The sequence below is a fragment of the Callorhinchus milii genome, unplaced genomic scaffold (genome assembly GCF_018977255.1).
Source record: "Callorhinchus milii isolate IMCB2004 unplaced genomic scaffold, IMCB_Cmil_1.0 Scaffold21, whole genome shotgun sequence".
Classification (NCBI taxonomy): domain Eukaryota; kingdom Metazoa; phylum Chordata; class Chondrichthyes; order Chimaeriformes; family Callorhinchidae; genus Callorhinchus; species Callorhinchus milii.
This window is the reverse complement of record NW_024704762.1, coordinates 8,082,754-8,098,379: the sequence shown is the minus strand read 5'-3', so window position 1 is coordinate 8,098,379 and position 15,626 is coordinate 8,082,754. Positions and strand designations below refer to the sequence as shown.

General features: G+C 48.3%; 3 protein-coding genes across 4 annotated transcripts; 1 reads left to right on the top strand and 2 right to left on the bottom strand.

Moving 5' to 3' along the window:
- Positions 1-2,325: 2,325 nt before the first annotated feature.
- LOC103181995 (testis-specific serine/threonine-protein kinase 6-like) lies at positions 2,326-3,280 on the bottom strand. Its single transcript, XM_007898820.2, has one exon. The coding sequence runs from the start codon at positions 3,161-3,163 to the stop codon at positions 2,351-2,353; it is 813 nt and encodes a 270-aa protein (XP_007897011.1). The 5' UTR covers positions 3,164-3,280; the 3' UTR covers positions 2,326-2,350.
- A 2,104-nt stretch (positions 3,281-5,384) lies between these two features.
- On the bottom strand, positions 5,385-9,025 carry LOC103181994 (testis-specific serine/threonine-protein kinase 6-like). 2 transcript variants are annotated; one of them, XM_042342744.1, is made up of 2 exons: positions 8,966-9,025; positions 5,385-7,573 (listed from the first exon to the last, which is right to left on the bottom strand). In XM_042342744.1, the coding sequence occupies exon 2, from the start codon at positions 6,421-6,423 to the stop codon at positions 5,500-5,502; it is 924 nt and encodes a 307-aa protein (XP_042198678.1). In that variant the 5' UTR covers positions 6,424-7,573; positions 8,966-9,025; the 3' UTR covers positions 5,385-5,499. The 2 variants fall into 2 exon arrangements, with proteins under 2 accessions (XP_042198678.1, XP_007897010.1); XM_007898819.2 differs by lacking the exon at positions 8,966-9,025 and adding an exon at positions 7,835-7,890.
- Positions 9,026-9,133: 108 nt separating this feature from the next.
- Positions 9,134-14,483, top strand: armc6 (armadillo repeat containing 6). The gene is made up of 8 exons (XM_007898818.2): positions 9,134-9,201; positions 9,910-10,090; positions 10,540-10,616; positions 11,174-11,744; positions 12,182-12,327; positions 12,773-12,904; positions 13,384-13,521; positions 14,211-14,483. The coding sequence occupies exons 2-8, from the start codon at positions 9,970-9,972 to the stop codon at positions 14,421-14,423; spliced, it is 1,398 nt and encodes a 465-aa protein (XP_007897009.1). The 5' UTR covers positions 9,134-9,201; positions 9,910-9,969; the 3' UTR covers positions 14,424-14,483.
- Positions 14,484-15,626: the final 1,143 nt, after the last annotated feature.

Genomic DNA, 15,626 nt, shown 5'->3' with positions numbered 1-15,626 from the left:
AGGGAAGGGGGAGTTATGAGAATTCTCTTGTTTGCGGAAGGTAGAGCTCTCGTCCCTTTTGTGGTGGTAGGGGCTCCATTTATCCAATCAACGTAATACAAAAGATCGACCAAATAAAACCATTTTGACCATTTTGTGGGGGAGGGGGTGGGGGGGGGGGGGGCAGGGCGTGTGGAAGCTGTGTTGCAGATTACAACAGTTTTGTAGTCTTAAATTGTTCAAATTAATCAGATTCTGCAAACCCTATCGGGCAAACCTCCAAAATGCACGCTTAATTTTAGATCTGTATAGGATTGGATTGTAAATCTTTTTGATTCAACGCCCTCCCCATCTATTCCCTCGGTCCTTTCCCTGTTCATTCGGAGTTGGGGAGCAGGGGAGTGGGGGGAGGAAGATTGGAGAATTGAGAGGAACTGGCAGCAAACTTTCTGTGAACCGATGTGTGCCCACACACCGTATCTTTTCCACCCCGCTGTTTCTAATCTCCCCCACATTTCACTCACACACACACACACACACACACAGGTAATCGCAAATAAAACTCGAGATTTCTCTTTTTTTGAAACTGGCAGATGAGAAACTCCAAACAGCTAGTGCAGACATAGGGGGGTATGTGTATGGTCACTTGGATTTGATGTGACTATAACCTTTGATATAAAAAGAATTCTACAAAAAAAAATTACGAAAAAAAATCCATTCCCACTAAAACCCTGCTGGAGAATTTAAATCCAAGGTTGAAATGGATGATGTATATTGTATTGTGAGGGATTTTTAGCATTTGAATGAATAAACAGGACAAACAGGATTGCTGTGTTTGCAGTGTTTTTTTCGTCTCCCCTCCCTCCCTTGGCAAAGTGCAGTTCCTCCGCCCAATTATCGTTCTCAAGTTATATTTTAGCTCCGGCACATTGCCCCGGGGAAAGCATGCAAAGTAAGGAAACTTGCCGTAAATTGTCACCATGCCCGGGAATCCTCTCGCTTGCAATCCTCTTATGCCAAAGAAATTTGCTTGCGAGGCAAGGCCGCTAACTACACTACAGGACTCCACGATAGCAAACATGATAGTAATTTTGCACGCAGCATGTCCCGTAACACTTTTCAGCAACGTTACAGGATTTTAACGTCCTGGGAGAACGGCTAACACAGCACAGACGGAGAGTGAAACCTGGGACCTCCCCGGTCTCTACGACTGTTTCAAAACCTAAATGATGGCTTCATTGAGTGAGCCCTCAGGGGAGTGGGGGCAGGGAAGGTTTCATGACGGTGGGAGGGGGGCCTTTGTGAGCTCATTGCCCCAGAGCAGTGAAACACCTGATTATTGCCTCATCCACTTAGCAACGGCCCCATTGTGGGCCCTGTAATGTACCAGCCCAGTTTGTTTGTACTGTACTTGGCCTTATATTCACTCCAGCAGCACCAGTGTTCAGGCCCTCTCCTGATGTCAACATGCCCACCAAGCCTTGGAGCATGATGTTAATGAGCCATCAATCCTCTTATGCCAAGGAAGTTTGTTGCATGAGAATGCAGTCAGGAGGGTGGAGACCCCAGAGGTTCCCCCTCAAAGGGGAGAGGAGATGGTGTAAGAGCTGCTGGGTCCAACCATGGCTTGAGTTAGCACACATCCCCAACCATCCAAACTGAATGACACGGGTAAGTGGCCGGGCCTGAGGGAAGGAACAAAAGGCATGTTGAGTTGACTGGGGAAAGGCAGGGGGTGGTGGGATATACACAACAATAATAAATTACATTTGTGTGGCACTGTTCACATCAGGAGGACGGCCCAAGGCTCTGGACAATTAGGTATCCACACCCGAGCTGGTGGTTGGGATCAGGAGGGGAGGGGACCAAATTTTTTTATAATAATAATCATAACACTTGCATCTGATGTAGCGTCTTGTCACGTCTTAGAGATGTCTCAAAGCGCTTCACAGAATGTACTGTAAAGTCAATCGAATATATTTTATGAGCGAAACCCGGCAGCGGTTTGCGGTGACCCCCGGAAAAGCGATCAGCCAATCAACTAACAACTGGGTTCCTAAGTTGAGTTGCAAGACAGCCTCTAAAATCAGCCACAATGATAAAGAAACAAGTTGGTATTACCTCCTGTATAGATTCCATTTATTTCTTGTGGCTCTCTAAATTCAAGCCCAAAGCCAATGGTTTATTGTCTAAGATCATGTTCCTTACAACCAACGTTGCCTGGTTACCAGAGATGCTTCTGTAAGTAACTCCAATCGTCAGTTCCTTGAGCGAATTCACAGACCTTTTGCTTATGATAACTCACTGCAACATTTTCTCTCTCTTTCTCACTCTCTCTCTCCCCCTTTTTAGAGTATATTCCTTTCTTTTTTTATTTGCGTTCTTTAAGCCATGCATGTCTGGTAACCTGATTGACTGTCGGACGCATGGGTGGACTGAAAGTTAACAATTTCTCTATCAAAGACTGACATTTCTCTTCCACTGTTACTTCATCCGGGTACACCACCCCCATCAACTGCATCTCAGGGAGCTTGCAGATGTTGGCATCGTTGAAGGGCATGTAGCCAGTGACCACCATGTACAGAATCACTCCCATGCTCCAAACATCATCCTTCTTAGGGTCATAAGGGACTCTCAACAAGACCTCTGGTGGGGAGTAGGCTGCGGATCCACAGAAGGTGGAGCTGAGCTCCGGGTAACCCTGACATTTCCGTCCAAAGCCAAAATCCGCCAGTTTCACTTGCATCTGCTCAGTCAGTAAGATGTTCTCACACTTGAGATCCCGGTGGACGATGTCACGTTCGTGAAGGTACTTGATCGCTTTGGTGATCTGAGTAAAGAGATGCTTCGCCTCTTGGCAGGGCAGGCAGTTTCTCTGCTGGAGTATCTCCAGGAGATTGGTGGAGACCAACTCCATGACTATGTAGACCTTCCCATTGCGGACCTCAATGAACTCATAGACATGAACGATATGAGGGTGTTTGATGCCCCTCAGGATGGCCAACTCCCTGGGCAGGAACTTCTTGACAAACTCTTTCGGTACTTTCTTCCGGTCCATTACCTTGATTGCCACATTCTTGTTGTACTTTTTTGAAGAGGCCACTTTAACCTTAGCAAAGCTGCCCTCTCCGATGGTTTTACCGAGTTTATAACCTAACTGTGCGAGTAATTTTCCTCCCGACATGTTACATGGCGACGTTGATAAGGTTTTTTGGTTCAAGGGTGCAAACCTGTAGCGTCATTGCATTTGCTGTAATAATTTGTACTTATGAAGTCTCCCAGTGTCATTGGTTAATTGATCATCTCCATTTATAGACATATCCTTAACGGCCTCAAAATATTTGTCGAGATAGCAGGCATTTCTGTTATGAAACCTATATGTGCCTGTTTCAAAATAAGAACTTTTATTTAAAAAACACATAACAAAAAGGAATCAAATGGTTGCTTTGCACTTTGAGTAAAATATGCAACAAGCATAATCCTTGAAATTGATATAACGCCTCGTCCCGTCTTCGAGACGTCTCAAAGCGCTTCACAGAATATACATAAAGTGTAGTGACTATATAGTTTGTGGGTGAAGCACGGCAGCCAATTGCTCACAGCAGTGTCCCACAAACAGTCGTGGATTGAGTGACCAAGTTATTTTTAAAAGGGAAAGTGATCAGCTAATTGAGTAACAACCGGGTTCCTACTTACTGCGAGGTAAACAGTCAGGAAACTTGCCTGGAGTTTTGTCCTACTCAGGAATCGAACCCGGGTTCTCTCTCTTACAAGTCCTCTAATCACTAACTCTACAGGACTCCAAGTTCAGGCCAAGTGCTTCTTTACCCCGAGGCAAATGGATTCGATTGCTGGAGTGGGTGATCAGGAAGGGTGGCTGGAGCTGAGATGCTGGGATTAATTTAACAAACGGCTTGATGCTGTGATGGGAAGGCAGTAAACAGGGTGGGTTCAGCTCTTTCTCTTGTTATCTAATCTAGTTCTTGTCAGAAATGTTCTAGAGGCTTAAAACACTTTACCGCATTGGTGCTAAGAATATATTTTAATTTTAACTCCCTCACTTGCGTTGATATGTTTTTGTTCCTGGAGATTCTTCACCTTTGGAGCATTATGCATATGTTTCCCTTCTGCCTCGCAGTCTCTTTCCCCCTCCTCCACCCCATCCCCATTTGCTCCCCTCCTTTCCCCAAAGATGCTTGTTCATGTTGGGTACAAGTACTGGAGGCTGATCCCATATCCCTCTCAAGAGACCAAGCTTACTCAATGCGTGAGCCTCAGGAGGGGTAAATGATACTTGTATTTGATACAGAACCTTATTGTGCCTCAAAGCAATTACTTTGAAGTGTATTTGAAGACCGTTATGTAGGTACACGAGTTGGGACGTTATCCTGCAATATATCAACGCAAGCTGTTGTTGTTGATAAGTGTAACGGCATAAGTGTACTGCACATCCAATGTACTGTAAGTCCACAGTGTAGCTGTGTTCTGCGTACCCATGAGATCACTGGGTCTGACTGTGGTGCCACGGGATCTTTTACGTTGAACTGATCTGTCAGAGATCCCATGAAACGAAACCAGAAATGTTAAAAAAAACTTAAAAAGAAATCACCAAATTCCCAGTTGATGGAATTTGTCCATTATGTCCCTGATTAGAATCCTCTCCCACGCTTCCAGCAGTGGTCACTGGACGCTGATCCAGAGTGGGAAAACGTGGCTAATTATTTATTTCCTCTTCGCCTACACTTTTCCCTATTGACTCTATTAAAGCCCCTCATAATTTATCAGATCACCCCCTCAACCTCTTTGTTCTGGTGGAGCTCCTCCAGTCTCTGCTCAAACCATTTATCCGAGTAAATCTCCTCTGCACCCGGTCTATTGCTTTGACATCTTATCATAGAATATTACAGCACAGAAGGAGGCCATTTGGCCCATCGTGCCCGTGCCATCTTTCCTGAAGTGGGATGACCAATACTGGACACAATACTCTAACTGCTATTTACCGAACTTATATAATTGTCAGTTATATTGATATTATTTCATTATACTGTTATACTATTTGATTCTACTATTTATATTATTATAGACGTCTCATATCACCTCACAGAATATACTGTAAAGTGCAGCGACCTGTGTATTGTGTGGGCGAAAATTATATAAGTTATACAATTTGAAGGTTCAAATTGTTCTATTTGGATGATATAATTATATATAACAATTATATTATATATTTGTTAGTTATATTGTATTATTTGATTATAATACTTATATGATATAATTTGAAGGTTCAAATCGCTCGGGTTAGTTAACCTGTGCGCCTTCGTGAACATTAGCTCCCACGTTCGCCTGGATAACACACATTTTACGAGCTGTAGAATTTTACAAAACCGAAAAAAAAAACTGCACGCACTTCCAACACTTTTAATTGTGAATTGGTTTGAAAAATGTTGTTACACTTGTTACCGTAACTCACTACAAAAGAAACTAAAGTTTACGCCCTCGGAGCAGTCCATCAGCAATGGTTCACTTGTTCTCCCTCAGCCACACGTGCTTGATAATCTGATTGGCAGCTGGCCTCACCGATGGACAGAACTGAAGCAATTCCCGAATCAAGGTTTGACACTTGTCCTCCAGTTGAATGTTCTCGGGGTACACCACCCCTTTCTGTTGGCTTTTGGGCAATTTGCTGATGTTCGAGTCGTCAAAGGGCATGCACCCCGTCACTATCACATAAAGGATGATCCCCAGGCTCCATATGTCGTACTTTTTGGGGTCGTAAGGGACCCCCATTAGGACCTCGGGTGGGGCGTAGGCTGCAGAGCCACAGTATGTGCTGCTGAGATCAGTGTAGCCGTGGATTTTCTTTCCGAATCCGAAGTCGGTGATCTTTACCTGCATTTCTTCCGTCAACAGAATGTTTTCGCACTTGAGGTCCCGATGGACAATGTCATGCTCGTGAAGGTACTTGACAGCACAGGCAATCTGAGAGAACAGGTGTCTGGCTTCGTTGCATGGGATGTGTCCCCTGTGTTGGATCAGCTGTAGAAGATCAGTCGCTGCCTGCTCCATGACAATGTAGAGTTTCCCGTTGCAGACCTCAATGAACTCATAGACCTGGACAATGTGAGGGTGTTTGATCCCCCTCAAAATGGCCAACTCCCTGGGCAAAAACTTATTGACAAAGTCTGGTGGGGCTTTCTTTCTGTCGACCACCTTGATGGCAACATTATCTCTGTACTTTTTGGAGCTACCTACTTTGACTTTGGAGTAGCTGCCTTCGCCAATAGTTTTCCCTAGTTTATAACCTAACTCCGACAGAAATGTGTCTCCTGACATGGTGTATTGGCCATGTTTTTTGATATTTCTCAAGTTAGTAACCTTATGAGTAAATTGGCTAATACCTTTGGCTGTAATAATTTGCGATTGTGAAGTCTCGGCGAGCGTCATACCTCTCGAGGCTATTTATAGTCGTGGCCCTCAAACTGTTTTATAAGTTTTATTACAAGTTTAACAAAAGTAAATTTTTGATAAAAATTTTGGATCACCCCAAAAAAAAAACATCATGAGGATACCTGAATGATTGAGCAAAGAATGAATTAAAAAACAAACAAATAAAAATCATAGGCTAAAGAGAGAAACGATGAGGGAATGGGAATAAAAGGGGGCTTCCATTATCTTGTCTCTCCAGCCTAGCCATGATCCCATTTGAGGTCTTTAGTAATGTCTCTGATGACCTCAAAGTATGACCTTTGAAGTTGAGGGAACGGCCTTTTTGGGATGGTGACGCAATGCATCTCATTGGTGGCAATTCTTCATTAATTAAATGCCGTGCACCCATATATAGAAACCATTTACTGTGGATGTATATTGTTATTTTTCTTGAATGAGTGAGCGTAAGAGAGGGTGGTCCATCCAATTGGCGGCCCGCGGGCCGATTTCATCCACCCCCACCCCCTCCATTTCATCTGGCCCACCGGCTCCCTCCATGACCCGTTGAATTTTATATTATGTTTCCGGATGGGAAACACAAAAATATTGCTTCATATGGCCCCTGGACATTTCTCAAATAGGGCATCCGGCCCTCAGCAGCCAAAAGGCTGGACCATCCCTGGTGTAAGTGAAACAATCCTTCCTAAATTGTCATATCTCTTGGATAACCTCTTTGTGACATCGTGGGATTGGCAGTCAAGGAGGACCTGACCTCAGAGGAAATTGATTGACTTTAGATATTAAGCAAAGGTAGCTAGTTATTGGGGAAAAAGTGTGAATTTGTACCACACTAAGATGGGGAATCAATGCGAGGCTTGAAACAAGTGACAGTTGCTTTGTTTCTTCAATGAGCTTTGGTTGAGATATTAGCAAAGGCCCGTCCGCCACTTGCTTCTTCAGCTGGGCATCAAAATCCCACGATACGATTTGAAAAGAGAAGGATGTTCCTCCCGTTGTTTCATCGTTTCCTCAGTGCTTGAATTCCCTGCCGACGATCACGATGTAAGTTCACACACGGAGAATGCCTATGTGAAATAATGGGGGAGGAGGGGGTGGTGGCTGGTGCCTGTGCCCCACAGACAGCGTCAGCCCTTTCAGAAGAGTGTGCCTGTGGGAAGCGAGTAAAAATCGCATTTTTGACGTGAACAGCGCTGTATAAATGTAAACTGTTGCGACAAAGAAAATTCCTCCGGCGGCATTTCTTCACGCGCGCGCCCTGCCCCTTCCTCGCCCCGTCTGACCACTGCTCTCTGCAAAATTGGCTGCCAATTAGTAATCACTGGCAGCGTTAGGCACACATAACCCGTGCAATTGCACGGGGTCCCGAGGCAACAAGAGAGGGCCCTGTCATCATGACTCCGTCACTTACCGTCTCACACCCTCGGCAAGCGCCATCCCTGATAGGAATACACAGTCACTACACTGAGAGTAAATCCTGTTTGTGAGGATGCTTTGGGACCTGACATGTTGCCCACAATATACACAGTCCTCTCACTTTACAGTATGTTCTGTGAAGCGCTTTGAGACGTCTCGAAGACGCGATGAGGCGCCGTATCAAATGTAAGGATTATTATATAATAATTATTATTTAGAATCAGAAAGCGCTCGGGGACGCCACCAAACCGTGAAGGGCGCTATACAAATCCCGTTGTTGTTGACTGATTTAGCGCATTGAAATTGTGTGTGTGGGTGTGTGTGTGTTTGGGGGTGTGTGTGTGTGGGTGTGTGTTTGGGGGTGTGTGTGTGGGTGTATGTTTGGGGGTGTGTTTGGGGGGTGTGTGTGTGTGGGGGGTGCGGGGGGGGGGGGGGGGGGTGTGTGTGGGGGGGTGTGTTTGGGGTGTGTGGGTGTGTGTGGGGGTGTGTGTGTGGGGGGTGTCTGGGTGTGTGTGTTTGGGTGTGTGTGGGGGGGTGTGTGGGGGGGTGTGTGGGTGTGTGTGTGGGGGGGGGTGTTTGGGGGGTGTCTGGGTGTGTGTGTTTGGGTGTGTGTGTTTGGGTGTGTGTGGGGGTGTGTGTGTGTGGGGGGGGGTGTGTGTGTGGGTGTGTGTTTGGGGTGTGTGTGTGGGGGTGTTTGGGTGTGTGTGTGTTTGGGTGTGTGTGTGTTTGGGTGTGTGTGGGGGTGTGTTTGGGGTGTGTGTGTGGGGGTGTTTGGGTGTGTGTGGGTGTGTGTGTGTGGGGGTGTGTGTGTGTGTGTGGGTGTGTGGGGGGGGGTGGGGTGTGTGGGTGTGTGTTTGGGGTGTGTGTGTGGGTGTGTGTTTGGGTGGGGGGGGGGTTGGGTGTGTGTGTGTGGGGGGGGGTGTGTTTGGGTGGGGGGGGTTGGATGTGTGGGTGTGTGTTTGGGGTGTGTGTGTGGGGGTGTTTGGGGTGTGTGTGTGGGTGTGTGTGTGTGTGGGGGGGGGGGGGGGGTGGGGTGTGTGGGTGTGTGTGGGGGTGTGGAGGAGGGGAAGAGTTTTGTAGGTTTCCATTAAAAAAAACTAACGATCATCGCGAGTTGAACAGAAACCTGAGCAGCGCTGAGAGCCATTGTGGCTGAAGGACCTCTCCTGAAGGTACCAGTGGTGGTGGTGTGTGTGTGTGTGTGGGAGGGGCGGGAGATAAGCTCCTCCCCTTCCTGTTCCGCTGGGAGAAAGGTTTCCGGCTGCGGCTGCGGCGCCGGAACCTTAGTTCAGGGGGTGCGGGGAGGGGTTTGGCTGACGGACCACTCCCCACCACCGCGGCCGCTGCTCAGTGATTCACCAGGTAACCGGCCCGCGGGCCGCCTGTTGGGTGTTGGGGGGTGTTGGAGGGTGTTGGGGGTGTTGGAGGGTGTTGGGGGGGTGTTGGGCAAACAGAGCAGCTTCTCTTCTCCATCTGGACCGTCATGAAGCCTCTGCGATGGGGAGTGTTACTGTAATATTAATGATGATGACGATGATGATAATAATAATAATCCCCGCGTTTTGGGTACGGCCTCACAAGCGCTTCGCCGGGACGGCCCTCTGTCGCGTGCGGTGACCGGGCCCCCGTGCGCCTGTTGGGGGCCGGGGCCCGGGAGGGCGGTCGGGACCGTCGCTGCGCCCACACGGGGGCGCGCGGCCGTCGCCACACTCGACGCTTGGCGTTCCCGCGAAGGGCTTCGCGACGGCTCGGGGACCCGACAAGGAGCGACGTCCAATAAACGCAAGAGGGGGGGGGGGTGGGTGGGGGCGGTGGTTAGTGGTGGTGGTTGTTGTTGTTGTTGTTGCTGCGATGGTTATGAATTGATACTGAATCTCAAGACATGGCCTCTCCGACGGTTACAGTCGCACCGTCACATCGCTCTGCTTTGAGTCGGCCTTCTTTCTCCCCCACCCCCCACCCACCCCCTCCCCCACCATCACCTCCCCGCCCTTCAAGATAAAAAAAAACCGACAATGTATTCCTGGGTAAATCCACGTGTTGTTTACATTTTTTTCCTCACATACAAAGGAGAATAGAACTCGCGGACCGGAATTCCTTTGCGCGGAGGTGTCATTTCTTTTTTGGGCGATGGCGGGCAAACGCATTACCCAGGAGACCTTCGATGATGTGGTGCAGGAAAATATCTCGGAGTTTGACATGGAGCCAGAAGAGGCGCTGAACGATGCGATCCAGCAGTTTGAGTCTCAAGGTGCGTTTCCCTCGCTCGGCCTGCCCCATGCCCCCCCCCCCACCCGGACCCCTCTGCTCCACCACTGATGGTCAGGCCTTCAGCCTTTCTGCTCCCCATCCTCTGGAACTCTATCCCGGAGTCCCTCTGCCTCAACCTTCCCTTCCCTCTTTCAAGGACTATCTCAATACCTTCGGTCATCCTCCCACCTCCACCACCCTTGCCATTCACCCCTGTTGATTCCAATCCCCAGCTCTGTGCAAACCCCTCCCTCACTGTCCAGCGCTTTGGGATGTCCTCCCGACCTGAAAGGCTGCTATATAAATGCAATTTGTTGTTGCCGTCGCATCCAAACGGAGCCCTCCCTCCGTGGCTTGAACACCCTTTTTATCGGGGAGACTTACAAACCTGTACATGATATTCCAGATGCTGCTGAATCATCGAGCTGTGAAACCTTTCTCTTGTTGCAGGTGTTGACCTGAATAATATAATCCGAGCTGTGCCGGGGACGGGCGGAGAGACAGGAGGGCAACACGAGGTCCTGCAGGTGATGCCGACGCAGGATGTTCTTTGTTACTTTAATACAAGGAAAACTCACTGTTAAACATAGTCAATAGACTGATACATGTTGAGCTTATTGGTGAGTGGAGATTTTTCGGTCACTGTCAGTTTCCGTTGGAGTGGGAGCGGTGGAATCCCTTTGGTCATCCTCCCACCCCCATCACTCTTGCCATTCACCCCTGTTGATTCCAACCCCCAGCTCTGTGCAAGACCCTCCCTCACTGTCCAGCACTTTGGGACGTCCAATTTGTGAAAGAGTGGCCTTATCAGTGTGTTTGTCTCATTACTGAGGTGCCCATAAAGTGGGGCTCAACTGTAACCTCATCAATAAAATAATGTTGAGAGAAATTGGGCTCCTCATTGGGTTATGATTGGTGAGATAGAGGGTGTGTGTGTGGGAGGGAGGGAGGGAGAATGTGGGGGTGGGGGTGCACGTGTTGGTCTGTAGTGCTGTGTGAGACCTTTGGGCTCTGCACTCCTGCAAAGGAATTGGTTGCTTTGCAATGACACATTTGCTGTGTGTGTGTGTGTGTTGTACTCCAGGCCCTGCATTCTGTCCAGCAAGCTCTGGAGCGCTCTTCCCTTGACGAGATGGCCGAGTGCCTGGACACCTTCGGGAAGCTGTGCAGACGAGACTTTGCTTCCCGGCATCTGGCAGCGGAGAAGTCAGCGTACGGGACGGTGCTGGGGTCCTGCACACGGCTGCTGGGTGACAAGCCGCGGCTGCTGATCGGTCTCCAGGCCCTGGGAACACTGCTGGATGGGCAACCCGACCTCCTGGACCCCGAGGGCCAGCGGCTGCTGGTGGAGGTGCTGACACGAAACTCGAGCGACGCTAATCTCTGTATCGCTGCCACTCGGGCCGTGCGACACGCCTGCCTGAAGCACGAGCAGAACCGGCAGGACATGGTGAGGCTCGGCGTGCTCCGCCTGCTGACCTCCGCCATCGCCAACCACGTCCATGAGGCCGACTTGGTCAAGGAGGCGAGCGGTGCTCTCAGAGTCATGACCTTCGACGACGACATCAGAGTTCCCTTCGGCCGAGCCCACGACCACGCCAGGCTGATCGTAACGGAAAACGACGGGCTGAAGATTATCATTGAAGCAGCCAAAGGTATCTAACAGTACAGTGACTCTTGACTTTGATATAACTCCCATTGTATCCCATTGACGGCTGTGTATCTGTAGACACATACAGCAGTTGAATGGCGCGTAACGAGGTCTCACAAAGTCTTGGAAGTGAATGACCAATCTATCTCCCAGGACACTCTTGTTGAGATGTGCAGTGGGATCTTTAATCTTCGTCCCACGCTGATTGTGGGCCGTCGCTGTGCGCAAAGTGCCACGTTTGTCAGTAATTAATACCTGTAAATCACTTTGGGACCTTTTGACATAAAACGCGCCATGGATTATTTTTTTTTTATATCAGTCATGATGATTTATTCACCGTGCTTAAATGTAATTGCAGATTCCCTGGCGCTGTCCTGAATGATGTGCCTTCTGTCGTTCCCCCTCCTCCCCACCCCCTTCCCCCCACCCCACCCGACACAGGTTTCACAGGTAACCTGAGCGTTCTCAGTGAGCTGTGTGCCACCCTCGGGCGTCTGGCCGTCAGGAACGAGTTCTGTCAGGACGTTGTGGATCTCGGAGGCTTGAACTTCCTGGTGGCGTTACTGGCCGACTGCATTAACCATCGGGTACGAGAGAGAGTCTGCATTTGCTCTGTCTATTGTCTGTGGGTAACAAATAACTCTTTCTCTTGTCTCTTTTTTTTCTTTTTCCTTTCTTGTATGCGTTCTCTTTCTTGCACTCTTTCATCTCTCCTTGCAGGTATTCTGGCCCTCTGTTTCACGCCTCCCAATGGCTAAGATTGTTAATGGCTGTTTGTTGGACACTGCTGTGCGCAATTTGGCTCGCGCCTTTCGCCCACAAAACACACAGTCACTCCACTTTACAACATATCCTGTGAAGCTCTTTAAGGCGTCTGAACGACGTGATAAGACGCTATATCAAGAGGGCGGAGCGTTGGTACAGCTTCATTGCGGTGCCCTGACATTCTATCGTGTTGTCCATTAGACCATTCGTGTTTGTGGTGAGAAGGGACTTGTGTTGTTTCTCATCCTGTGTCTGTGTTAATCTCAGGAGCTGGTGCGGCAAGTGCTGGGTGTGCTCCGAAACATTGCGGGAAACGACGAAGTCAAGGACGCGATCGTCAGCGCTGGGGGCACAGACCTGATTGTCTTAGCCATGAACCAGCACCTCGGCAGCCCTCAGGTACAGAGAGAGACTGGGGCCTCGAGAAGCGGCAGAGTGAGTGAGAGAGAGACTGGCAGGTGTGTTGCTGGTTTGTTGGTGGCAAGTGTCTGTTAATATTGTTTGAGTATTCCTGTGAGTGTGTTGCATTCAGGAAGCGAGGCGGGAAAGTTTTTGGGTGACGAACGCACTCAAGTCTGCAGCATTGTTTTGAAGGAAGAGCAGGGAGTTTCTCTGGGTGTCTCTAGCTCATATTCCGACTTTATCCCAAACCTGCCATAAAACAGACTATATTGAGTGTCTGTCTCACGGAGGTTTGTGGGAGATTGCTGGTACAAATGAGATGCTCTTTCCCTCCATTACGGTGAACATGCTTGTGTGTGAGCTGTCACTGTGCTGTGTGTAGGTGTGTGAGCAGTCTCTGTATTTTGTGTAGGTGTGTGAGCAGGGCTGTGCTGTGTGTAGGTGTGTGAGCTGTCACTGTGCTGTGTTTTGTGTAGGTGTGTGAACAGGGCTGTGCAGCGCTGGCAATGTTTGCTCTACGGAAGCCAGAGAACGCCAAGGTGATCATGGAAGGTGGCGGTGCCCTGGTAGCACTCCAGGCAATGAAAGCTCATGCGGGAGATGTCTCTGTTCAGGTGAGCAGTCACTTATCCCACTGGTAAACCAGCAGATAGCTTTCCTCTGTCCTGCATGAGAGACCAGCAGCTCCCCTTCGCTCAGGTAGAGCTTACTGTCTCTCTGTTAACTTCTTCAGGATGCGATATTAAACCGAGGTCCCATCTGCCCGGTCTCTGTATGTTGAAGATCACGTTGCATGTTCAAGAGAATGGAGTTTCTCCTGGCAACAGTGCTCCAGATTAATTGGTCATTCACATCAAGGCTGATTGTGGGGTCTTTTTAGTACAAATGGTAGTGCGTTTTCACGTCATTGAGACATCTCAAAGTGCTTCATAGAGTATACTGTAAAGTGAATTGACTGTGTACTTTGAGGTGCTATTAAACTGCAAGTTCAATTGTTAGGTGCTCCCTTCCAAGTGACAGGGGCTGCATTTCAGCCCACTAGTCTGGGAGTAGAGGGTTTAGGAACAGTTCAGCTTCTTAAGTACGCTGTATACAATCAGCTGCTGAGTTTTACCCACAAAACATACAGTCAATTCACTTTACAGTACATTCTGTGAAGCGCTTTGAGATGTCTGAGGGTGTGATGAGGCGCCATATTGAATTCAAGGATTATTATGTTGATCTTTTATAAATACCAAGTGTTGTAACAAGACGCCTCATCGCTGGACCCTTCTCAAGTCGTTTCCCTTTTTGATCTCCGCAGAAACAAGTCTGTGGGTTGATGCGGAACATGGTGGTCAGGAACCCTCACTTCTGCCAGCTAATCCTGGAGTTGGGAGCGGAGTCTTTGATCTCTCAGGCTCTGTCCACCCACGAGGACTGCGGGGATCTGGCCAAAGCAGCCCTGAGGGACCTCGGCTGCAAAGTGGAACTGCGGGAACTGTGGACCGGAAAAAAAGGGGACCTCGCTCGTTAACAGGGACCTCCTCACCGCATTGGCTTTGGTTCTTTTTAAGCACGGACTCACAGAGAGGGAAGGGGGAGTGGGGTGGGGGAAGGGGGGGAGAAAAAAAAATTGGGCTTTAGTTTCGTTTGCTAGAGTATTCACTGTCGGTGGTTGCAGCATTTCACAGTCGGTGGCCGTTTATGGGACAATAACTGAATAATAGCTCGAGCAAAGCAGCTGACACTAATCGCTGCCCAGGAGGAAGGAGTTGAATCGGACACTCACTGACATTGTACCTGTGTTCAGGTTCAGGAAGGACGTCGCAAGTACAAAGTACAGGTGGGTACTGATGGATTGACCTTCCACCTATACAGGCTGAGGCTCCGCACATGCTACGTTTCCAGCCTCTGGGACTCGGCTGAATTCTTGCACGCAAGTTTATTTATTTTTAATGATACTGAGTGACAGATTATGCACCGTTTTCCCAGTGAGACCTTCCGGTACTGATTTTCTGTTTATGATTGTTGACGATTTTGATTGATGATGATGATGATTTTATTTACTGATTTATTTATGGTGATTTAGTTTCACACCCCCTGCTTTGAGACCCATCCGACTAATGGAACCGTCCTTTCCGGTTCTGCTGTGCTTTTCAAGTGTTTGTAGCATTTCATGCCTTTCCTGCGAGTTTCTCCTTCTCTGCCTTTGATGAGGCTTGAGGCATCATCAGAACATTTCTGTGTAAAGTATCAAACCAGTGAGGGGACAAAACAGCAAGAAGCAAATCATATTCCCCACAATATCTGATGCCTGTCACTAGAGAGCAGCACAGAATCACACGGGAAGCTGCAATGGTTTCTGATAGGTTAGCTTAACACTTAAATGCTATTACGTTCCTCTGGTACACATTTCTCCCCCCTTTAAAGCTATCGGGAGGTCAATCTGCCTTTTTTTAACACAAAACAAATCCTTCACTTTTTTCCCCATCTTCTTCTTGTTACCTTTTTTTTCTCCTTCAAGGTATTTGGTTCCTTTCTCCAATACCACCATCACCAAACAGCAGTTAACTTGTCTCACAGTGGCCTCTCGTGACACACAGCATGTACTGCACGCTTATAACAGATTCAGAACACTTCACCAGTAATAATAAGAATAATTCTTGCGTTTGATAATTGTACCTGTACTTTAATCCATAAATCCCCCAAAGTATTGCCTTATTTGTTCAAAAACTCT